The sequence below is a fragment of the Furipterus horrens genome, unplaced genomic scaffold, assembly GCF_987537825.1.
Source record: "Furipterus horrens unplaced genomic scaffold, mFurHor1.1.pri manual_scaffold_4, whole genome shotgun sequence".
In the NCBI taxonomy this organism is placed as follows: Eukaryota; Metazoa; Chordata; class Mammalia; order Chiroptera; family Furipteridae; genus Furipterus; species Furipterus horrens.
Genome location: NW_028327174.1, coordinates 5,029,055 through 5,053,540, shown reverse-complemented (window position 1 = coordinate 5,053,540; position 24,486 = coordinate 5,029,055). Strand labels below are relative to the sequence as shown.

The 24,486-nt window shown below is 46.5% G+C and overlaps 2 protein-coding genes across 2 annotated transcripts in view; one reads left to right on the top strand and one right to left on the bottom strand.

The window, feature by feature from the left end:
• Nucleotides 1-1,353: 1,353 nt before the first annotated feature.
• On the bottom strand, nt 1,354-11,011 carry PHF5A (PHD finger protein 5A). The gene is made up of 4 exons (XM_090272358.1): nt 10,906-11,011; nt 10,458-10,481; nt 9,820-9,986; nt 1,354-1,862 (listed from the first exon to the last, which is right to left on the bottom strand). The coding sequence occupies exons 1-4, from the start codon at nt 10,955-10,957 to the stop codon at nt 1,773-1,775; spliced, it is 333 nt and encodes a 110-aa protein (XP_090128484.1). The 5' UTR covers nt 10,958-11,011; the 3' UTR covers nt 1,354-1,772.
• Nucleotides 11,012-11,432: 421 nt separating this feature from the next.
• The window catches only part of ACO2 (aconitase 2), a 40,168-nt gene continuing 27,114 nt past the window's right edge, over nt 11,433-24,486 (top strand). Inside the window, exon 1 of the mRNA XM_090272354.1 lies at nt 11,433-11,516. Within this exon, the coding sequence (XP_090128480.1) occupies nt 11,481-11,516 (36 nt within the window). The 5' untranslated portion in view covers nt 11,433-11,480. The remainder of the gene's footprint in view (nt 11,517-24,486) is intronic.

Genomic DNA, 24,486 nt, shown 5'->3' with positions numbered 1-24,486 from the left:
AACGCTTACCTGAGGCTTCAGAACTGCTTACAGAGCCCCCAGACACCCCATCCCATCCCCACACTCACGAATGCGCTCATCTGCCCCCGCCCCCCTTGCCCAGAGGTTCAGACATGCGCTTCGAAGCCCAACTTATCTTATTCACTCAATGCAGAGCACCTGCTAACTGCTGGGCAGGACAGACTGGGTCCCTGCCACCGTAACACACACCCTAGTCGCTGACAGTCAATAATTAGCAAATGCTTATGGTGCTACACGGAAGTATTCGACCAGGGCCCAGAGGCACCTTTGAGGAAATATTTAGCTGAGGCCTGACGGGCAAGCAGGAGTCAGCTCAGCAGGGTGGCCCAGCTTGGAGACGGATTAGGGGTCAAGGGGGCAAAACGCACTGAGGTGGGAAGGAGCAGCAGTTTCAAGAACTGGAAGGAAGCCCAGTGGCTGGGGTGCAGGGACCTGGTGGCAGGAGACAAGATGGGAAAGCCTTAAGGATTATCTTTACCCCTGTGACCATGAACTTCCCCTACCTTTCCTGAGGTGACCCCAAGCTGGGTCAAGAACCCCTCCTTTGTGCAGCCTCAGGGCTACACTGGGACTGTCCGCGGCGGGCCCCTTTATTAAATTCCTGAAGGCAAGGCAGTACGTCACAAATAATCAAGAGTGTTGTTGATCCAAACCAAAGAAGTCAGAACACCTTCATTTCTTCCCTTGGCTTGGCCACCGAGTCGCAGCACAACCCTGGATCACGGCCCTGGATCGAGACTCGTATCCTTTTCCAAGCAATGGTGTCTGGAGACCTACCTGACCAGATGTCTCAAATTATGAATGCACCTCCGCAGGTTAACCTGCTTATCACCTCTAGTGGAACAAAGTACAGCTAGCTGAGTTAGGGGAAAACGGCTGCATTTGTCCTCAGTCTATTAATTTACTTAAAAAAAATCCTTAATCTGAGTATCTATGCGCACATATGAAACAAACCAACTCAGCTATCTCTTCAGTTCAAAATTCAAGTTGGACCAGAAGAAAAACCAGTGTAAGTTCCCAAAAATGCCTCTGGTCTACCTATAATAAAGAAAATGGCTAGTTTTGAATTCCTTCCGGTAGTACTAAGAGAATGAGGTGCTCAGTAAGTCCCAATACCTCTATTCTGAATCACAAATTACTGGGTGACTACAATAAATTCCTGGAGTGAAATTTGAATTGGACAGTGATCAACTACCAGAAAATAAACACCTACTTTATTAATAACACAGCAACAGAAAGGGTTTCCAATTTCTCAGGACAATAACAACAGGAAGCAGCACCACCTGTAAGTGTTACCAGGCTGGAATGCCCATTCCTGCCAGAGCTCCTCCCGCCCCGCTGCTGCTTCATCAGAGACCACCGCCAGCAGAGCTGCTGCAAGAACACGGGAGCTTCACAGGCAACTCCTCCAGAACGCTGAAGCGATACTATCTGTGGTTTAGAAACTCTTGGTGCAGAGAGAACTTATCAATGTGGAAAATAAGAGTCTTGCTTCTTGAATTCAAGAAAAGCCGTGAGCTAATCTATCATGCCTTCTCTGATACAGTCTGCCAGGGTACTCTGGGAAGAATCCTTTTCCATTCCTCCCACTGTGTCGGGGTGAGAGGAGAGGAAAGGGCAGGGAGGTGCCGGTGTGCTGAGAGGCAGTTCAGGCGGTGTTCTGCGCTCCAGTCCCGTTCTGTTGGCAGTAGCAGGCGTCTCTTCTGGCAAATGCAGCAGCTGCATGAGGGGAGGAAGAGGCCATCCGCCAATCACCTCTTCTTGAAGCCATATTTTTTGCGTTCATAGAAGAGGTCTGTCTTAGAGCTCCCCAAATTGACAATCTTTGGGCAACCATCTCTCTGGAAAACAGAATAGAGACGCTGTCAAGTCTTTGAGCCTATATTGAGAGGGATTTAACATGAAAATAACTTGTGGATTATCCTATTTTAGTTATCCTATTTAATCATTTGTCAAGAACTTAGCAAGCACTTAGAATGTGCCCAAGGCCAGTCTACCTTCAATCCAGTCACCTGCACTTACAATGTTGGATTCTTAGCCCACATCCGTTGCTAATATGATATAGTTGAGGCAGGATCTAAAAATCTTAAAATGTCCCAAGGGCTTCCTTCTAGTGAAAGGTAAAAGTAACAATCATCTACAAATCAAGCTCTCTAGCTCTCTTCCACTAACCCAAGAAAGGAGAGGAAAAATACTTATTAAAGACTTTAGGAAATAGTACCTTACATTTTAAGTCTCACAGAATACTGGATTTGATGTGTTCTTATCAATTCACTCAATGTGACACATGGTCTTGGGGGAAGGGTGTTTCTGTGCGAGAGGGCTGCTGATGTCCCTGCTCTGATTTGTAATGGCACACTCGCCTGGCCACTTAGTGAGCTTGAGAGGTTTCAGTGAAGCCCCTGGGAAGCTGTGCTCTGCAGACATGATGATTCCATCAGTTGATTTGGAATGATAGCAGGAAAACTGGGGGAGCTGCTATTGTATAAAACCTTCCCAGGTCTGATGATTTTACTAAACATCCATGTCAAAACAGGTTGCTTCCTGTGACAGTGGGCTATAGAATGAATCACTGAAGTCCTTAAGTCACTTCCTTTCTAATGTGGCTGATTTCTCTTTTCAGGGACTGAGAGCAACACTACAAAAATATCTGAAGCCTGGCTGGGCGGCTCAGTTGATTAGAGGGTCATCCTGATAGGCCAAGGTTGCTGGTTCAATCCCTGGTCAGGACACAAGGAAAAATCAACTAGTCAATGCATAAAGAAGTGGAACGAATCAATGTTTCTCTTTCTCTCCTTAAAATCAATTAAAAAACACACACACAAAGCCAACACTAACATTTCATTATTTTCTAGAAAACACGTATCATGTATTACACGGAGAACTACCACCTATGGAGTTTGGTGTGCTGAGGGAGCCAGGCTATGGGCCCAGCCCCAACTGCGGCTTGCTGGGTGAACGCTAGTAAGCCTTGTAATTTGTATTTATGACTGGTACAAATGAGGGAACAGCTGCCTCTCCCCTGGTCAGAGCAGCCTGACCTTGAACACAGAGAGCTCTCAGAACCGTAGAGGTGCTGTGCGATGGTGTGGAACGATGATAACCTGTTTAGGCTCACGGTGCTTTCCTGACTCGCATGACTGCAGGCCAATCGCTCCTCTGTGAACTCATGTTCCGCAAGAGTAAAAAGAGCAGACTGGCCAATGTTTACAAATTTCTATTTTTCTAGCCCTAGAGAGACCTGAGAAGTGCGCAGCCCCATCCTCACTCGGAGCCTAGGCTAGGGCGGCAAGCTCTGAATCTAGGCAACCGGATTTTGGTAAGTTATTAACCTCCCTGTGTCTCTTTTCAGTCACACTGGCAGAACCTACCTCCTGGAATTAAGAATCAATAAATATACATAAAACAGTGCCTGGCATATAGTCAGCTCTTAGTAAGTTTTAAGAAATTGCCAGGACTTCCGGCCAAGATGGAGGTGTAGACAGACACACTGCGTCTCCCTCCACAACTAAGAAGGAATACAACTACCTCCAAACTAAAGACAACCAGAAGTTCCAGAAAATCGAGCTGCATGGAAGTCCAGCAAACGAAGATATAAAGAAGAAATACTCATCCAGACAGGTGGGAGGGGCGGAGCCCGGGTGGAAAGGACGTGGTGTGGTGGCAGCGGCAGCAGTGGCAAGTGCAGTTACACATTTTAAAGTCAGGAGGGACACCTGGGGAGCGCTCCCAGCACCAGACCAGACCACGCAGCTCATAGTCCCAGCACCGGGGAAAATCAAGCCTCATTGCTTCTGACTGTGCAGACCAGTGGGGGTTGGGGTGGAGGCAGAAACTGCCGGTCTCTCAGCAGAGTCCGCTTGTTTAAAGGGCCCCCACGGTCCTAGAACATCTCCAGACCTACCCACTCTGGGAACGACGCTGGGGCAGCAGCTAGAGGGGCGCCAGTCCCATAGGGAAGTGGGAGAAGTGCCTGGAAAAGGGGTGAGTGCTGGGCAGACAGCATTGTTCCCTCGGACCCCTCCCCCACATACAGCGCCACAACCTGGTGAAACAGGTCACCCTGTACTGATGAATCCCTAAGGCCCCGCCCCTTACAACGTAACAGGAGCAACAGCTCTACCTGGGACTCAGAGGCAAACACACAGGAGCCTGTCAGAATGAGGAGACAGAGACGTATGGCCCAAAAGGGGGAATGGATCAAGGTTCCAATGGGAGAACTAAGCGATGAGGAGATAGCCAACCTAACAGACGAGGAGATAGACAACCTAACAGATGTAGAGTTCAAAACACTGGTGATAAAGATGCTCACAGACTTGACAGATATGCTTGAGTATGGCAAACACATAAGGGAAGAAGTGAAGGCTATGCTAAGTGAAATGAAGGAAAATCCACACAAAACCAATGGTGAAGGGAAGGAAACCGGGGTTCAAATCAATGATTTGGAATATAAGAGAAAAAAAAAAAGTCAATCATTGCAGAATGGAGGAATCAAGAATTGAAAAAAATGAGGAAAACTTCCCAAATTTTGTGAAGATGGACATACAGGTCCAGGAAGCACAGAGGGTCCCGAGTGAGCTGGACGCAGAGGGGACCACACCAGGATGCATCATGATTGAGATGCCAAAGGTGAAAAATAAAGACATAGTCCTGGGGGCAGCAAGAGAGAGGCGGAGAGTTGCCTACAGGGAGGTGCCTACAGGACCATCAGCTGATTTCTCAGAGGACACTTTGCAGGCAGGAAGGGACTGGCAAGCAGTATTCAGCGTGATGAAAGGCAACCTGCAACCAGGATTACTCTATCCAGCAAAGCTATCATTTAGAATGGAAGGGAAGGTGAAGTGCTTCCCAGACAAGGTGAAGCTAAAGGAGTTCATCATCACCAAGCCATTATTATATGAAATGTCAAAGGGACTTACTTAAGAAAAAGAAGATCAAAACTATGAACACAGAAATGACAACAAACTCACAACTATCAACAACTGAATCTAAAAAATAAAAACAAAATCCAGCTAAGCAAACTAGAATAGGAACAGAATCATAGGTATGGGGATCATTTGCAGGGTTATCAGCTGGGAGAGGGAAGCGGGAGAAATGGGGAAATGGTGCAGGGACTAAGAAGCATAATCAGTTCATACAAAATAGACAGGGGGAAACTAAGAATAATATAGGAAAGGGTGAAGCCAAAGAACTTATATGCACGACCCATGGACATGAACTAAGAGGGGTGGGATTGCTGGAGGGAAAGGGGGTACTGGGCAGAGGGGAGCAAAGGGGAAAAAAATTGGAACTACTGTAACAACATAATCAATAAAATATACTTAAAAAAGAAATTGCCTAAACCGCATACCAGTAATTTTATAGTGGTTCAAACAGACACACACACACACACGCACACAGCTTCTGTATAAGATACTTTTGTGAAGACAGGACTCTACATGTTTTTTAAAAAGTTGGTAAACCAATCCACTGGATTATTAGATCTTTGGGGTTTATGGCATTTTCTCTCAGACTCACTGGTTTCCTGTTTTCTTGCCTAAACTCCTCTGTTTTATTTTCTACCTATTTCCTACAGGTCTCACGGTCGTTCCCAAATTCTACCGATGTTGTGAAAGGTAAGGATGTGGACACTGGAACTGGCTTTTGCTGGAACGCCTGTGAATGGAGAGCACGGAAAGGAAGATGGAAGGACTATTAAAAAACTCTGGAGGAGGGCCCAGAAGAATATTTGTGAGTTCAGCTACAAGCCTTTTAAAAAATACCTATAGCCCTGGCCGAGTAGCTCAGTTGGTCAGAACATCGAACCAATATGTGAAGGTTATGGGTTCGATCCCTAATCAGGGCACATACAAGAATGAACTAATAAGTGTATAAATAAGCGGAACAACAAATCAATGTTTCCTTCTCTCTCTCTCAATAAGTAAAACTTATTTTTTAAAAACCTTGCAAATTACCTGTTTCATGGCAGTACCTCTTTTAGCAACTGTACATGTGAATACTAAAAATGTCACTGTCTGTCAGTCCTCTAAGATTTCCCCATTCCTAGCACAGGGAGCTATTATTTTAGGCAGCTGCATATTGAATTGAATGCCCATGGTAAATGTTTTACGACCACTTTTGCTAAAACTTCACACAGAAATGTAGACATTGAACTGCCAAGTGCTGGCTTCCCTTATACTCGACATGCCAACTAACGCATGAACAGGGGAACCCTAGGCCGGGCTTCCGTAGCAGCCACCAAGGAGAACTCAGTGCCTCTGAGTTTCTTCCCAAAGAATGGCTGTGTGTCAAGTTCATTTCTATGGCAGGAAAGCAAACTACAAAAATTACTGTACCAGTGTCAAAAACGCAGGACTTTCAAGTAAAACTTTAAAACACTAATCATGTACCAACATATCACATACCAAAGAGAAATCGGTACAGAACTAAAATTCAGGAAAAGGCAATTTAAAAATTTTAAGATCAGAAAAACACAATCACTGACAATGGGATCACATCTCTATTTCTTATAAACGTTAGCAAAGAATTATATGACCAGGGGCCAGTGGCAAGACCTGCTGTATTTTATTTTATTTAAAAAATTTTTTTTGATTTTAGAGAAAGGAAGGGAGAGACAGAGAAACATCGATTTGCTGCTCCACTCATTGGTTGATTCTTCTGTGTGCCCTGACTAGGGATCAAACCTGGAACCTTGGTGTATCCGGAGGACACTCTAACCAATTGAGCTACTCACCCAGGGCAAGACCTGCTTTATTGACACGCTTGAGAAAGGGAGAGAAACATCAAGGTGTGAGAGAAATATCAGTTGATTGCCTCTTTTACGCCCCCAACTGGGGACCTGGCCTACAACCAAGGCATTTTCCCTGACTGGGAATTGAACCGGCAGCAACCTTTCAGTCCACAGGCCAGTGCTCAATCCACCGAGCCACACCAGCTACGGCAAGAATTAACTTTAAAAAGTATCATTTATCTAACCCCCCGCCCAAAATTACATAAATAAAATAAAAAGTATAGTTTATCTTTTGCATCTTTCTAAATGCTCTGCTGTTCACTGAAATGGGGAGTTGAATGGAAGAAATAACGAGAGAGGAAGAGAGAGGCACATCCCTAACCACCCTAAGAACAATACAGGGAGACGGTTAGAGTCACGGGCTTTGAGTTAAGGCCAAGCATCTTCAAAGGGGGTGGAAACATCTTTGACATTATAGTGGTTTATGACCTAAAGCTCCTCCTTACCCAACAAAATCTTGTTCCTTAGTATTTAATTCCTTTTGTTAGGAAGAAAATTTAATTTAATTTAAATTTTAACTTTTCTCCTTGGGGGCAATAATGAAAAAAAAAAAAAAGTTGAGAAACACTGAATTCGATAGACCTGGGTGTGACCTTCAGCCAAGTTGCTTAACATTTCTAAGCCTCAATTTCCTCATCTATAGCCATAGCATTTTGGGAAAAGAATGTTCAGCATAGTATCTGGCACATAGCAAGAACTCCATAAATATTAGCTGCTATTCTGTTTTCTAATTCAGATAGCTGAGGGAAAGGGTAAGTAAAAGGAGTAAAGGAATCAAGGGTTCCAAGGGATAAAGATGATGCTGCATTAGAAGAAACTACAAATTACTCCTCCGGCAGCAATGCCCACAGGTATTATCCTTGACTCTTGAGTGTTCTTCTTAAAATTTTTTAAGAAATTGATTTTAGGGAGAGGAAGGGCAGAGGTGAGAAAGAAAAAGAAAAAGGAAGGTGGGGGAGGGAGAGAGAGAGAGATCGATTTGTTGTTCTATTCATTTATGCCTTCATTGGTTGCTTCTCATATGTGCCCTGGTCGGGGATCCAACCCACAACCTTGGCCTACCGGGACGGCGCTCTAACCAACTGAGCTACCCAGCCAGGGAAGACTCCTGAATATTTTTTAAGCTTTGAAAAACTATAGAGAACAGCCAGCTTAGTTTATTGGTCTAATTCCCTTAAAAATGATTAAAGTTGCAGGAAGAGACCAATAACGAGGACTGCTTTGGTTGTGGAAAGATTTCTGCATAGGAAAAAGTCTTAGGCACTTAATCTACATGCCGATCTGTAAGGCTGAGAGGTTGGATCATGTCACTGGACTGCTTTGTGTTCCTTGGAAACTATTGCTGAGTAGATGTGACTAGTTGCTATCTCAAATATCCTCAGAACATTCCTGTATAATGTGAAGTAAGGGAAGTGGCATCTACAATAATGCTCAGGGACTGAATGAGGCATGAGGATCCAAAGGTATCAGGTCACACACCACATGAAGACGAGTCAGACAGCAATTAACATTATGCACTCTCTGGTTGCAAGCTTATGCCAGATAACTCTAGCTACAACCTTGAAAGAGTTCAAGGAAATGTCCTTAATGGACTCTTCAGCTAGTTTAAGACCATTTGTACTTTTCTATTTAATGCTGTTGTCTTACCACGGTGTCACTGCTATACACTATAATAATTACCAAACACCAACTGTGTACCAGACAGTCCGTAGGGGGAGCTCCTGTGGATGACTTGCAGGGGCAGCACCAGAAATGTGTCCCATGCTTACAGTGCTCGTCAGGCACTGTATCAAGAAGTGGGGAAAATGAGGTACAAATACACAAACCAACGTCCTTTCTCTAAAGCAGTGGAACTTACCTGGTGGATCAGACTCAAGCAGGATATGACTTGACAAGTCACCAAATGAAATGTTTTTCATATTCCATCTATGACCCTTCTCATCTCCCTAAATAACAGACCTAACTGTGTAAGAAACAGTCTTATCTGGCCGGATGTGTCGCACTTACTGGGTGTAGAAGGAATCCAAATGCACAGACTGCTGAGGTGGCTGGGGTGTTTCTCCTCAACACGGGCACACCCTGCCAAAAGGACTTACGGAAGGACAACTCAGGGTGATGGAGACACCACCAGGTTTAATCAGACAGTCCGGGCTTGCCACTTATTAGCTGGGTGAGGGACTGTATCATAGGGATGATAATGATAATTCCTACCTAACAAAGTTATTGTGAAGAATAAGGGAATTAACACCTATAAACTACCTATTCTTTGCTTGTGGGTATATTAAGAATTATACATCCTTTGTCTTCTCCTGGATTAGGTAACCAGATACCTTCTATTAGCTATTGGTACTGTGTCATACTTCCTCTTATTGTGTCACAAGAAGAAAACACCACCAAGATGTCTGTTAAAGAAAGACAGTAAAGCTCATCCTTACTGTAGATCTATAAGCCCTCTATCCTGAATTTGGTGTAAGGAGTTGAATAGCTATCCGCTGATACCACATGTCCAGAGGCAAAAATGTCACGAGACAGAATCACAATCAATTCTACAATAGCAAACCAAAGGCAGGCATACTTTAACCACTTAAAGCTGACATCAACTCGAATTGTCCCAAATTCAGATGTCGCTATAACCTCCCAAGCAGTCTTTAATGATAGTAAAGAGAATTACTGAGTGGCTATTACACACCATGCACTGTGCCAGGACTTACAAAATGTAGGGTGTTGTTTCCAAATAAAAATAATTACAAGAGACAGCAAAGGAATAGAGAGGGCTCTCCAAATTGCTGGTGTTAACAAAGACTTGCTTCTCTTGCATTTTTATCTTTGATGGAAAATAAGTGCCTTTCATTGGACTACACCCACTTTGGCTCACAGAATTTGAAGAAATTACAACCTAGGTGACTAGCTGAACACGGTAATCTCCACAGACCACAGGAGTTTACCACGGAGAGCAAAGCGTTTTTAAATCAAAGGAAGACCAGATGCAAAGCTCAGAATACACTCACATCCTTCTCCTGGATGGTGCACTCCTTACAGTAATAGGCATCAGACACTCCGGGGCCTCCACAGATCACACAGCGCCCCTGATAGGAGCCGTAGTTACACTCATCACAGATGCGCACCAGGGTGCAGGGACGCACATAGGAGTCACAGATCACACACTTGCCATCACCTGCGAGGAAAAGAGTGGCGTTATGCCCACTTGCAAGAACCTCAAGCCCTCTGCCCTCCTCTTGCTATGGGGGAAAACACCAATCCCCTTCTGAGAGTGACTTCTGGCTTACTTTGGCATTGCAAAACTTGGTTTACTCAGTGTCCATCTCAGTCCCAACACCCAGGAAATGGCTCATCAGCTAACAAGGAAAGCGCTTAGAACAGCACGTGGTACATGGTAAGTACATATAATTACTGGCAGAAACTGTGTGCTGGAGACGGGTCATGCTACTTCCCGCTCACAGCTACCTAAACACAGTGTCTAAAACGCGCACGTTGGAGCAGGAGGTGGAGGAGGCCTGTGGCGGCGGTCTGGCATTCAGGGTTTGCATGTGGTGCCCTCTTGGTGGCACCGCAGGAAATGCCTGTTTGCTGGCTCCACAGAAACTGAGTGCAAGGGCGGGGTATCGGGAGGGCATGGTCCACTCACATTTTTCACACAGTCTTCCGATGGCTGCAAGATCAAAGATGGTAAAGAGTAGTGTTAGCTTTAGAACTTTGACGAAGAGGGGAGACACGGGGAGACACATCCTCGAGCTTGGGGTGGGGACAGAAGCGGGGACTTTTGTGAGCCCTGAGCGATTTCATCCACCTCATCCTCATAAACTTTCCAAACCAGCACCTTCCTGAAGCCCCTCCCAGGTCCTGGGCAATCCGAGTTTCTTCGACCCCGTCCCTGCCACCCACCTTCGGCTCCAAGCACGCACGCCCCGCCCTCTTCTTACTGGAGGCCCCAAACCACGCTCCTACGCTACCCGCCGAGAGGCGGGAAACGTGGCGCTTCGAGGCAAAACCCAAGGAAGATATGGGAATCCCCGATTGCCCAACTCCTAATACCACCCCCATCCAGAGAGCCGCGGACATGGAAACCGTCTCACCAACACCAGCCTGTTTGCGGCAAAAGATCAAGTCGGGATGATGTTTAGCCATATCTCGCGCTCAAGCTGGTCACCGGAAGCTTTCGGGACTTCCGTCCGACCTTTAACCCCATTGTTCCTGCCTCCTAGTCGCCGTCATTGGTCCTCTTGGCTCCCCTCGGCCGTCACATTTTTTGCACCAAGCCCCGCTCGCTCTCGCGCGATCAAAACCCTTAATTTCTAAAGACCAGTTTCTGTCGTAGCTGGGGAGCCAGATCCTGGCAGATCCCTGAGTAACAAAAAAAGTGCCTTTCCCGCTTTGGATGGAATAGACAAACTGAAGTACGAATATGAAATTTGCATTTGATAAGACATCTTTGTGAAGGTGTTTACTTTCACAAACGCTTTTATGCAGCTTTTTCCTCTTCCGCATTGGTTGCTCACACAGGAACCCCGCCCACTGCGCTCAACGGCTCTGGACGGAAGTCCTGCCTTCGCCGTGACGCCTTTCGCCAGGCCACGCCCACTACCAAAGGCTTTAAGTAAGCACTTTGGCACGTCAATTCCACGCGACCTCATCTTTGTCAGTGCACAAAATGGCGCCTTACAGTCTCCTGGTGACCCGGCTGCAGGTGAGCGAGCTTAGGGCCCTCAGGGTTCATGGGGGCGGGGTGCCACCCAGTAAGCCTGCGGCTGTGGGCGAGGCGAGGCAGGCTGGACCTGCGGTGACGTTTTGTGTACCTGTCCCAGCCGTGGGCCCCGTGCCCGTGCCCGGTGCTCCAGTGCCCGAGGTCAAGCCGTCCCGGCTCTGTCAGCTCCCCAGCACAGTCTCCGCCCCGCGGGAAGTGTGGGTCTGAGCAGTGGCGGCCGAGTGGAGAATGGAGGCACTTCTTTCTCTTTTGAGGGCCGCACTGTCCTTCCCCGTAGGGTTTCTTTCTGTTCCTCAAGGTGAGGACAAGGTGATTAGGGGGGATGGTCGGTGTTGAGCCCGCTAGGCCCGGGGCCTGAAGGCCTCACTCCTCTCTCAGCAGCAGAGACTTGCCAGCCAGGTCCCTATGCAGTTGCCAGGCCTGGAATCTGGAGAAGGAACTAGTATCCTGTCCCATGTTTTGGGATTCCTGCGGAACACATAGCCAAAAACGGAAGGGGGTCTTCCGGGCCCAGGAGTAGGAAATAGCGATAACAGTCATCTCTCACCTTTGCCCAAGATTGCGAGACCGTTTAATTCTTTTGGATTGCTAATGCTTTATTAAAATATTTATTTGTTGGGAGGGGGGTGCTGGGCAGAGGGGAGCAAAGGGGAAAAATTGGAACTATTGTAACAATATAACCAATAAAATGTACTTAAATATATATATATATTTGTTTACTAATTTGGAATACAAAAGAAATACATCCTTACTGTAAAAATATGGGAAAGTAAAAAAAAAAAAAAATTAAAATTAAATTCGCCTATTATGTTACACTAAAAGATGACCTCCAGTTACATTTTGTGCATGTGTGTATTCAATAGTGTATTATCTCACAGTAGTTGATTCTGTGAATATACATTTAATGAACTATCATAGGACAATTAAGTTGTTTTCAAATATTACGATAAAATCATTCTTGATAATACACTTAGAAGAAACTTACAAAAATGTGGTATCTGGGTTAAAGGGCACACAAAAATGTAAAGCTTCGGTTAGAATTTTTTCCAGGAAGGTAACACCAAGATGTTGGATTAGAAAAACTGCTGGGTCCCTCTCCAGGGGTCAACTCCAGTAGGAACTTGAGTGTCTGTCATTTAAAAATGTTGTCTGTAAGCCACATAACCTTCATTATCCACCTCCCATAGGCAGACACTGATATTCCCAAAAAGCAGTGCCTACGTCTCTCTCTGACGCGAGGCTGGTTGGTTGAAAGCAGGAGAAGGGGGAGGGGAGAAAATAAGTTGCTTTCCCAGAAGGCCTCAAGGCACTTGTGACCCAGAAGACATTGTAGCAGAGGGTGGAGTGGCAGGGCCGGGTGACTGTTTTACCTCCTTATCATATTTTGAGTTATGTAATCATTTGGTGACATGATTAGGCTCATTTGATAAGTAATGAAACCTTTAGAAAGTAGGTGAGAGTTACTGCTGTCATTGAAGTGGCCCAAGCATCTTGTCCTATAGCCCCTCTGTTCTCCTTGTTCATGTCAACCTGTCCTCACAGAACTTTCGGAGTCAGAGTGTGCTTTTGGAGCCAACATTTGTATTTTTGAGCTACCAGAATGGAGTATTTTGAGCTCACAATTAGTTGCTTTTCAGTTACTAGAGGGAAGGGTGAAGAGACTCAACAGTTTGACCTTGACTCTCCTGTTATGAACCATCTAAGAAAACTGATTGCCAAATGGGTTTTTCACTCCCAATATCAGCGCTAGGAAGGTGCTGTACTCAAAGGTTCAACATCGAGTATGCATTTTGTTAATAAAAATAAAGCAATTATTTCTACATTCTCTGACAGTCTTTTAACTTTGTGAATCTACTTCGAATCAAGTGACACAACTTTGATTTCAAAAGAAATTGTTACATGCTGTACTCTGAGGAAGCATAGTGTTACTAGAAGTTTTTTAAATCACTGCTTAAATTAAACCATATGGTTAAAGTGAAATCACTTATCTTCCAGCCACCCTTTCGTTCACAGGCTGCACTCAATCCACACCAGTCAGGGCTATCTTAAAATACTTCTGATCTCTCAAGTCTGGGCAAAGACAAAGGATTTTCCCTAACTCCCTTTTCAGATCTTTTGAATCTCCATGTTAACTAAGTGGAAATTGTAGTTGTTTCTTCCTGATCATGCAATCCCATGCTGCAGTGAAGCCAGGAAAGATTATTTCAATTAAATGATTACAGATTTATTGAGCTTAGAAGAGAGGACTAACATCACAGTATTTTTGAACTGCAAAAGGGTCTTAGAAAGCATAGGTGTTAGACCAATATGAAAAGAGAGCTGGGCTATAGTTCATACTAAGCCCTGACCCTGTGACCTTGAACAAGTTACTTCTGTATCTTAGTTTCTTCACCTGTTAATTGAGGATCGCTTTCATTGACAAATGTTTATTGAACACTGTGGTAATTGACTCCCATTCATATTATTATGATGATTGTTATAAAGTTATGAGGCAGTAGGATATATTTGTTTATGATCATCATGTAGTTTAACTTCCTCTTGTACAAAGAGACAGTCCAAGACTTTGAGAGCCTGGGTGAGTTCCAGGAAGAGAGTCAGGATTAAAATGCAGATCTCTTTCTGCGTTAAGATGAATGAACGACATTATACTTCATTGGCTCCTGATAGCCAGGCTGTGTTAAGTAATAGCCAAGCTGCCGGCTAACGCTGTCCTCTGAAAACTTGGTAAATTTACTTCTTTTGTACCTAGCTTCGTTTGATTTGTGATGGTACCACCTTGGTTGTCATCTCTGCAGAACCCTGTATAGGCATTAAATTTTTTCCTATCTCATCCACAGCGTGTTTACTGAGCACCCATGGCTTGCTTTGGATACGATGATAAGCAAAGTAGACAATTCCTGTTCTCGCAGAATTTCCACTAGATTCTAATGTATTCTGCTCCAGAGAGCCTTGGAGATCTCTCTCAACCAAAATATTTTTCTTATGCCCTTGGCTGGACCAAAGGTGAAGGTAGATGATAGAATGAGAAGTATTACTGCCACTAAAAGTTACTAACATTGACCTTACAATGTACCAACAATCACATGACCCTGCAAGATAAGGCAGACCTATTAGCCCTGTTTTATCGACTAAGAAATAGGATTAGAGCAAAACCTAGTGTGCTGGTTAGGAGCATGGACTCCTGCACCCCACTACCCTGTTTGAATGCTGACTTATGCTCACCAGCTGTGACTTAGGGAAGTTACTGCGCCTCTGCCTGTTTCGTCACCTGTAAGATACAGATAAAAATAGTACCTCAGAGTTCTCTAGTAATCATGTTATAGTTGCTATGTATTTAGAACCCTACCGGCATGTAAGAAATGTTATATACTTATTAAGTAAAATAAAATAAACTTGCCTCAGGCATAATTGCTAGCAGATGTCATTTGAATCGGCACCTTTCTGTTCCAAAGCCTGAGGCCCTAGCCCCTGCACTGTACTGCTTTCCTTTGGCATCATGATTCACCCTGTTGCCCAAGGTACCATTAGTGCTCCATAACCTGTGAACAGTGCTCTTTTGAATAAAGAAAATTAAGTTTTATTTTATTGTTTATGCTATTACAGTTGCCCTAAGTTTTCCGCTTTTGCGTGTTCACTGTGGTACCTTCTCAGGTGTCCTGTAGTCAGCTTGGTTTGAACGGAGTGAATGAATGAATGATTAAATGGACGAGTGAACAAACTCCCAATCTCAGATTTGGGAGAGAGTCAAAGCACTGTCTTGAAACACTATGGCCTTTTGGACCAGCTCTTCGCCAATGTTTGTGAAAGCGTACTCCATACCTAACGCCGTTCTAGACTGTGAGTCCGGTAGTAAACAAGCATAGTGGAGCTTACATTGAAGTTCTAGGGAGACAGAAGATAAACAAATAGAAGAGAACATTGTAGCTACCAAGTGCTAAAAGGAAGATAAAGTAGGATAGTGTGGTGGAATAGGGTGGGGGTGCCGCATGGCTCTAACCCGGTGCTTAGGGAGGGCCTCTCAGAGGAGGTGACGTTTCAGTTGAACCTCAGTGATAGGAAGGTAGCCCGTCAGCATTTTGGAAGGGGAGACTTCAAGTGGAAGGAACAGCATGTGCAAAGCACCGAGATAGGTGTGAGTTTAGTATGCTGAGGATAAGAAATAAGGCCCGGGTGGCTGGGCTGTTGAAAGGAGAGGGCGATCTGAGCAAGAGGCAGAAGCCAGGGTCATGTAGGCTCTGGAAAGCCCTCTGTGGCCTTCAGGTTACGCATCTGCAAAATGGGACCACTAATAGCTACCTTCCCATGAAGGGGGGGTCCTGACAGCTTAATAACACTTGAAAAGCTCTTTAAACTCTAATGTGCTATAAAAATTTGTGACTAGCCCTGGCTGGTGTGGCTCAGTGGATTGAGCGCTGGCACGTGAACCACTGATTTGATTACCAGTCAGGGCACGTGCCTGGGTTGCGGGCCAGGTCTCCAGTTCAGGGCGTGAGAGAGGCAGCTGATCAATGTTTCTCTTGAACATCGATGTTTCTCTCCCTCTTTCTTCCTCCCTTCCCCTCTCTAAAAGTAAATAAATAAAACCTTTTAAAAAACTATGAATAGTTTCTGGTGTTATTTTAGGAACAGGTCATTTCTAACATTGAGAATAGGGACAGGCTTTTTCTTCAGATTGTTCCAGAATGAACCTATTGAAGCTCTTCTTTATTGAGGGATGGGGGGATGGGGTCCTAAAAGGCATGGAGAATGGTTCTTGGATTAGTTCTGCAAAACTGGAGCCAAAGGAAAGGGCTCCAGCTTGGAGCCAAGACTGGAATTTCACCTTGGCTGTGTGTGGTCCTGGGCAAAACAGTTAATATTCTAGAGCCTCAGCTTCGTAATCCGTACAGTGGGCACAGTGTCTTCTGCCGCAGATGGTAGTTGTAGTAAATGGGACCGTGTGGATACAGTACTTGAGGCAGATCTGGCCCAGGGTCTAGGCACTGGGTGAATGTTAGTCTCAGTCCCTACCCTGGAGGGAGCCTGCCGCCTCCATGAGCCCAGCATTTACCCTCAGCGTGTATGTTTGAGAAAGACTGGTTCCGGGGAAATGGCTTGTTCCTCCCGTAATCTCCGTGGCTGTTGCGTATGTAGTAAATGTTCAGAAAAACCTTCTGGGTGCTGCTTTTGAGATTTGGGAGAAGGGGTAGAAATAAATCCACTGGCTTCTTGTTTTTTTTGTCTTTTTTATTTTTTAAAAATTCTGGATTGGCACTACTTGGTAAAATTATTGAAGGGAAAGATTATTTTTTACACAGCTTTATAAGTAAACTTTTTTAAACCCTCACAATTTAAACATAAGTTAAAATTATAAGGAGTTCCTTCCTAAAATTACATCATCATGGGCTTCCTGTTTTTTTTTCCTCTTAAGTTGAAGGGCAACATTGAGAAAATGAGCTCTAGAATTATATTTACAGTATTTTCATCATTAAATATTAAATTCTGCCCTGACCAGTGTGACTCAGTTGGTTGGGTGGCATCCTGCAAAGCAGAAGGTCACCAGTTCAGTTCCAGGTCAGGTCACATGCTTGGGCTGAAGGTTGTGTGGGAGGCAACCAATACGTTTCTCACGCTGGTGTTTCTCCTCCCTCCCCCTCCGCTCCTCTCTAAAGATTAATGAATAAAAATCTTTATTAAATTCCTTGGGGATTTGAGGCCCAATAGGAGTATTTCTGCTTTCACCACGCGGAAATTGAGATAGTTTCTGATTGGAAGCTCCAGTCCTGGGAGGTGCCTAAGAGGCCTCAGGAATTCCCGGAGCTCCTGCCCACCAACTCACCCTCTGGGCCCCCTCGCCTCCCGCTGGGTGTTTGTGTGGCTGCTGTTACTTTTGTTGTTTACTGGGAGCTACGGAGCTGACTGTGGCCCGTGAAAAAGCGCGTGTGCTGGTGCGGAAGAGGCCACTTGGTGACTGACACACTGGGCTGAAGTGGGGCGGGGGGGGGGGGCCCTGCCCTGCGCCCCCAGGCTGCTGCGCTGGCACGGAACTAGGTCTTGTTTCATAACTACTGCCTGCTTGTCCCTCACAGCCACCTAAGAAATAGGTATCATTGGCCTGTGTTCAAGATGATGAGCCTGAGACCCAGAGAGGTTAGAGTTATCTGAGGTCACAGCGACATGGAACCCCCAGATTTTGCGTGCAGATCTGTTTGGCTGCAGAATGCAGGCTTTCCGCTCCTCAGCCAGACTGTTTTCCCAGGGTCCTCTCCTGTGGGTAGAGAGAAGAAACTGGATGTCTGTTGAGTTGGCTGAATAGAGGGGACACATTCCGGTTGGCTCCATGCCCTATTTGGATGTATGTCTGTTGGGCGGTGTATGCCTCCTGCTCAAACTACCTGCAGAGCTGGAGGGGGTGGGGAGGCTGTGCTGTGGGGTCAGCGTCGCAGGCTGCAGTCGCAGGTACGTGCTGGTGCAGAGCTGCTGCCCGGAGGCAGAGCAGCGCTAGGGACTTGCATGTGCCTGGAGTCTGCCGCTGATGCCAGCAGCAAAGGAGAACTAGACACACGAGTGAATGTATCAGCTGGTTCCTTAAAGGAACCCCTGTACTGCCGTGGAGCCCGTTAGAGGCTGTGCTGGGAGAGACACCCCTCCTGGCTCTCTTTCCTCGCCTCTGAAAAGGGTTGCATCACTTTTGTGCCTACCCGTTGCCTAGCAACCAAGCTAGCTGGTTGCCTCTTGGCAGGAGGGAATTGTTTAGCTTGGATTTTTAGGACAGGTGCCAGGCATTGCCTACCGCGGATGGGAGACATTTGTTAGGAGCAGCGGAGGTGTGGGAAGATGCTTTTTTTTAGGAGGGTGTTGACCGACATGCATTCCTGTGTTGTCCACCTAGGGTGCCCACCTGAGGCTTCCCTGCTAGGAAGAGCTAGGCAGCAGGTGGCTCTGAGCTGTGATCCTGAAGGGTCATGGTCAGAGGAACCAGGGGCTTACCCTGCCCAAGACGTTGGAGTCATCTTGCTGGTAAAATGGGCTGCCACATAAGGTAGCGCGTTCCCCACAGCTGGAAAGGGCCTGCGTGGGTTGGATGACTCCATGTTAGGGCAGAAAGAGTGGAAAGATGAGACCGTGCAGTCTTTCCGTTCTGAGATGTGCTGTGCTGGTGCCTGTGACCTGCTCTGGGGCTCCTGGTTTTCGGAGGTTGGGAAGGGAGTAGAAGGCATGGTGGGAACAGCAGCCCATGTTCTTTTCCAGCACGTGGGCAAGTGGCCTATTAGTGGTGGCAGCTCATTGTCCCAGGAAAACCGAGTAGCAGCACCTTACAGTTATTGAATGCCTGCCAGGAGCCCAGCTATTGAGCTTTGTACTTTTCGTATTTTTTTTCCTTAAAGAATGCGATATATTCATAAAAGCTCTCTTACCTTCTCTCCATTCCAGTCCCTTGAGGCAGCCACTGATGGGAATTTTGTATGTATCATTCCAGACTGTTTTCTCTGCATTTCCAAGCAATACATTCTTTCTACTCTTCACAAAATATTCGCTCTTTTATCCCCATTTTGCAGAAGAGGAAACTGAGGCTCAGTGAGGTGAAAACTGTCCCAGGTCCCATATCTAGGGACCAGATCGATGCAGCTCTCGAGTGGATGCCCTTTCTGTGACTTGGCACTGGGGTTGAAGTGTTTCTAAATGACACTGGACAGGTCAGATGTGGCTGGTGACTTGTCTGTCTCTTGCTGAAGCAGCTGCCTCAAGAGACCAGGCTTCCTTCCGGAGCCCAGCTTATTTGGACAACTCACTTGCTGAGTGTTAGTGCCCCTGACAGCTCCCTAGGGCAGGGCTGGCATATGCTCTGCTTCACGGGCTGGACAGGAGGTCAGGCTGGCCTCCTGCCTGGGAAGGTGTCAGGCCCTTTGGTTTGGGCTGTTCTCCGGATACAAGTGATCCAAGGGAAGGCACCTTTTCTCTGTGAAGAGAGAGCAGCGTGTCTGACCTTGGCCAAGCGGGAGGCCAGAGTTGTGGGCAGGTGTGCCTGTGACGGCTGCGGGTGGACCGCCCTCCCACGTGCTGTGGTTCTGCGCAGGCTCCGGGGGCTCAGCGCAGCCTCTTCCGGGGGCACCCCCAACTTGAGTTTGAAAGCACGGGGAAGAACTTGCATTCAGAAGCTTGCTCTGCCTTCACTTGTTTTACCCGCAGGCACTTCTTTAACAACCGATCTGTGCAAGACGTTCTCCTAGACTGCGTGTCCAGAGGTGGTCAGTGTAGACAAGTTTCCTGCCCTCGTGGAACTTACGTTTAATGGGGCTGGCTTTCTCATCGGTCTGAGTCACCATTTTCTCCTCAAAACAAGGAGCACCATGCCCTGGAATAATCCCACTTAGCACAGTTGTTGGGATGGTGACGTAAGGTAACCTTTGTGATCTTGCCTGGCATAGTTCCGCTTTGTTTCTTTCATTTTCTTTTCCTTCGTTTATCTTCACTTGATTTCTGCTCTGGCTCCCCTGTAGGGTCTACTTTGAGTCTGTTCCTTCCTTCACAGTTTGTTCTGTATCAGTAAATGCAGGATTAGCAGGGCCCTCATTTATCCTTGGGGACCCGGGGGATCTATAACCCATCCAGCAAGGGAGCCAGACTCCACCAGAGGCTCTCTGAGAGCCCCCGGGGAGGGCTGAGCTCACCGAGCAGAGGACGGGAGACACCGCCTGGAGCTCAGGGAGAAGGGCACGGGCTCAGCGGAGTACCGGCTGTGTGGCCTTGGGTAGGCCGCTTCCTGTCTCTGAGCCTCTGCAGCTTCGGGACAGGCAGGGAGGCCGAGTGCTGTCGTGTCGCTGGCACAGAGCAGTGGAGGACTAATTGCTGTTTGCTCCACAGCAGCTCTCAGTGCATGCGGTACTGGTCACCCTGATGGGAGACTCCCACCCGAGGGTGGAATTCAGGAGTTGTTTTAAAGCAGAGGAGGCGCTACAGGATCGCCTAGAATGGAGCAGGCGTGACGTGGTGCCCAGCAATATCCGAAGGGCTGCAGGGTGGAGGAGTGGTTAAGCTCCGTGATCTGGTTCCGAAGGGTGGGCCTGGGAAGCGGGGCCCAGCGTGTGTCAGGCACTGGGCCGGGCGCTTTCACGTCAGTGCTCTTCCTCAGTCCTCCCTGCAGCCCGTGGAGGTGGTAGCACACGTACAGAGGAGAAAAGCAGTGTTTAGAGGTTTAACTGAAACCACACGAGGGATACCCCTAAAATTAAATTCTGTGTATATTGTGGGGGGAAAAAAAACAGCCACACAAGGTTACAGAGCTTGTCAGGGCAGTGCTGGGATCTGCCCTCTGACACGTGCAGGCATGTTTCGTTCCATAGAGCATTTGTGGATGTGAAGGATTAGAACTGTCTGGTGGTGGAACAGGCTTTCTGAGAGAAAGTGAGCTTCTTAGCCTGATCTTGTTGAATTGGGCTTCCGGAGTTTGCCAGAGAGGTTTCCTGCCGTGAAGCTGCCCTCAGCCCGTGGTTCCTGAGAAACTGAAATGTGGGTGCTTAGTCAGTCTCCCTTCTAGAGAAGGGCCTGGTATTTTTGTCTGTGAGAGTGTCACAGGCCTGAGACCTGGGTTCCAAGTCCGGGAACATTTTTTCCTGATTGCGACAGCTGGGTTGGGTGGCCTTACGGATAAACGCAGGGATGTCTCTGTGCCCTCGAGGCAGGTACGGTTTGCTTTTTGATTGAGGAAATAAAAACAAAACCCTAGTGATAAATTTAAAAAAAAAAAAAAAAAAAAGCCCAAGTCATCATTCTTTTTTAAATAATGATAATCTGGACTACTCATACCCCAACCACAGTGGTCAGCGTTTTATAAGACTCAGTAATATCTACTTTTAAGGTAAAATTAATTTCTTCCCTTAAAAAAATTTTGTTTTCCTTTGTTATTGAGTTGTGGGGTGACGTTGGTTAATAAAATGATACAGGTTTCAGGTGTGCAATCCTAGGGCACATCATCTCACGTCAGGTCTCCTTCCCTCACCCTTTGTCCCCCTAAACCCGCTTCTGCGTCCCGCTCTCCCAGTTCCTGCTGGTCCTCACCATACTGTTGTCTGTATCGATGAGTTTGGTTTTTTTCCCTTAATCCCTTCACCTTATTCATTACCTTTTTTCTTGTTTATAAAGGTACCTCTTATAGGAAACTTGGAAAATACAGTAGTATAAAGACTGTCATAAGAATTATCTATAATTATTTGTAATATCTCACCTCGCCCAGAAATAACTACTGTTAACATTTCTGGTAAATTTTCTCCCAGTGATTTTTAAATTTTACATTTCAAGTTTAAAACATACAATAAATAATACACGTATTTATACAAGCAGTAATGAGAACATTCTTATAAATATTTGAGCACTACTGACAAAGCTACCCTGGCTGGTTTGGCTCAGTGGATTGAGCGTCGGCCTGCGAGCTAAGTGTCGCTGGTTCGATCTTCCAGTCAGGGCACATCAGAGAAGGAAAACTCTGACTCCAAAAAACCTCCGCTGCCTTGCGGCATACCTCTTCAGGGGAAAGGCTAAGGGAGTAAACCCCGACAGAAAATCCGGAGCCGGAGTCCCTAAGGCGGTTTGACGTTGTAGTCAACACCGGCAACTCCTGCGGCGCACCTGAAGCCAAGCTGTATTGACTCCGTCTTTCCCTTGGACCCTTCAGCTGCGAAGAGAGGGGGGGTCTGCTGCATGGGCAACAGCAGACCCTCCATATCACCCTGCCCAGGCTCTGTAGCTTCAGCTTCACTGGAGAGGACACTCCAGCGTCATCGCAAGATGTCGATTCAACACGGGAGGAGACAGATACCGTGTCACTCCCGAGTCGGACTGCACAGCCATTCTCGGCGGTGCAGATAGACTCTTAAGAAGCTACACCATCGCCTCTCGAGACGGACGGCTGCCGACGACGACTGACAAAGCTGAACTCCTTCCCTCCCAGCCCTTGCCTGAACTTCCTCCTTCCCCAGGAGCAGCAGCGGATCTACTGGGGTGTGTCCTCTTCGGTGCTTGTCTACATACGTAAACATACGTGCAGAAGGACAGAGTGTTCAAGCACTGCATCCTACGTTTGATCTATGACTTAATGAATCTTGGGTTTTTTTCCTAAATCATTGTACAGTATCCATAAATTGGATGAAATATAACTTAAAGTGAACAGAGGTTTATGTTGTTTCTAATTTTTAAAATGTTTCACTGAATGGTGCAGTGAGCCTTCTTGGAGCCGCCTTGGTGTGGACAGGTGTGGCGTGGATGGCTGTGGGGAAATGGGGTTGCCCGCTCGGTGTGTGTGTTGTGGGTAAGGTTAGTAGCTGTTGTCAGTTCCCACTGAGAAGACTTTACTGGTGTTCCCTAATGTCAAAGTTCAAGGTCACTCTTCCCCCCAAACCCTTGCTCACACTTTGTTGTAAATCTATAAAAGATTTTTGCCAGTTAATTTTCCATAATAGGGGGTAAATATTCATGTTCTTTAGAAAACTCTTTCTTTTTCATTCTTTTGCTTTTTAACAATCTGAAGTAGACTGCAAATTATAGAAAATAGCATGGCGCTTAGAAAGAAATATATATTTCTTTACATTTTTTTAATTCTAAAATTAATGTATGTACAATAGTCAAGGGTCAAAATTACATCAATATAAAAAGTTAAAAGTTCTCCATAATTTCGCCCCCCGGGGGTAGCCACTGTGATCTGTCCCCTTTTCAGTTTGATTTGCTTTTTTAGCTGACATTCAGTGTTACTTATATTTGTTTCAGGTGACAGCATAGTGGCTAGATTCATCCGGTTTCTTGAATTCATCCCTGTCCAGAACAGGATTTCGAACTGTCAGGAGACCCTGGCAGGGCCCCGTGTTCGGGCTGCGTTTGGGTGCTGGCGTTGCTCATTAGTCTCTGGGAGAGCGTGGACGGGTCAGGGCCCTTCTCCAGACCTCAGTTTCCGCACGCGTTAAGTGGGGCTGACACAGTAGGGCTGTTCGTCCATGTCAAGTGTTACAACTTGGCACTCAGTAGGAAGTATTAAATGTTACTAACGATTATTACCGTTGCCTTTGCTTAAAACCTCAGCCGTGATACCTGTTCAGTGTGGGAGCTGTGGGTGCCGTGGTACCAGGGAATGTGGGGAGGGGTAGATTCGTCGTGGAAACAGTATTTGGTGTCTGTCTTGGAGTTACCTGGTACCGGGTAGTAGGCCAGGGAGTCTGCTGGTGGTAGGTATCCCTGCATGGGCCTCAGGGAGCTATAGAAGTGTGCGTTTTATGTATTTTCTAAATATTTCCTATAAAATATATCCAGCTTTTCGAAATGGGAGGGAAAACTCAGTAAATGATATTTAAAGGAAAAAAAACCCTGCTTGTAGCATTTTACATAATAATTGCTATTCTTTGGGGCCCATCATGTCATTTCATCCCCCAGGTAGTACTGCAGGTGTTACTCCCTTTTCCTAAATGAGGGAATGGGTTCAAAGGTGAAACCTGCCTGAGGACTCACAACCAGTGAACGGCAGAGCTGGACTCTGGAACTAGGTCTAAGTTCTCCTCGCTGTGCTGCGTTGCCCCTTGTAGACCACAGGTTGCAGTTCAGGCTTTGGGATGGCGATCCACAGCCCCCGGGGCCTGCCTGGTTTCCAGCTGAGTTCCCCTCGCCAGTGGTCTGCAGCTCCTGCCGCTTCCCTTGCTAATCTGTGGCTTTCTTCGTACACACTGCCTGTGCTCCGAGTGCCTTGCACACCCCTTTATGTCCCCCGCGGTCCTGCGCAGCGAAGCCTTGCGGGGGGCAGGGGTCCCCAGGACAGCTCATTGCTCCCTCTGCTGCACTCCTGCCCCTCCATGTGCTTTCTTCTTTGCAGAGGTCACGGTGCATCGCATTTATGTGCTGATCCTGGCCAGACGAAGGTGTGTTAGTGTAGGGCTGTCCTATTGCTCGATTCAGAATAGGTGCTGAAGCTTTAAAATACAAATGTGCTTACAGG

What these genes read in the sequence shown, in the direction of transcription:
- PHF5A (XM_090272358.1), bottom strand. Translation starts at nt 10,957, where the DNA reads ATGGCTAAACATCATCCCGACTTGATCTTTTGCCGCAAACAGGCTGGT. An exon ending in CCGCAAACAGGCTGGTGTTG is followed by an intron (nt 10,482 to 10,905) that starts GTGAGACGGTTT and finishes TTGATCTTGCAG; the next exon opens with CCATCGGAAGACTGTGTGAA. An exon ending in GCACCATCCAGGAGAAGGAT is followed by an intron (nt 1,863 to 9,819) that starts GTGAGTGTATTC and finishes TCTGTTTTCCAG; the next exon opens with AGAGATGGTTGCCCAAAGAT.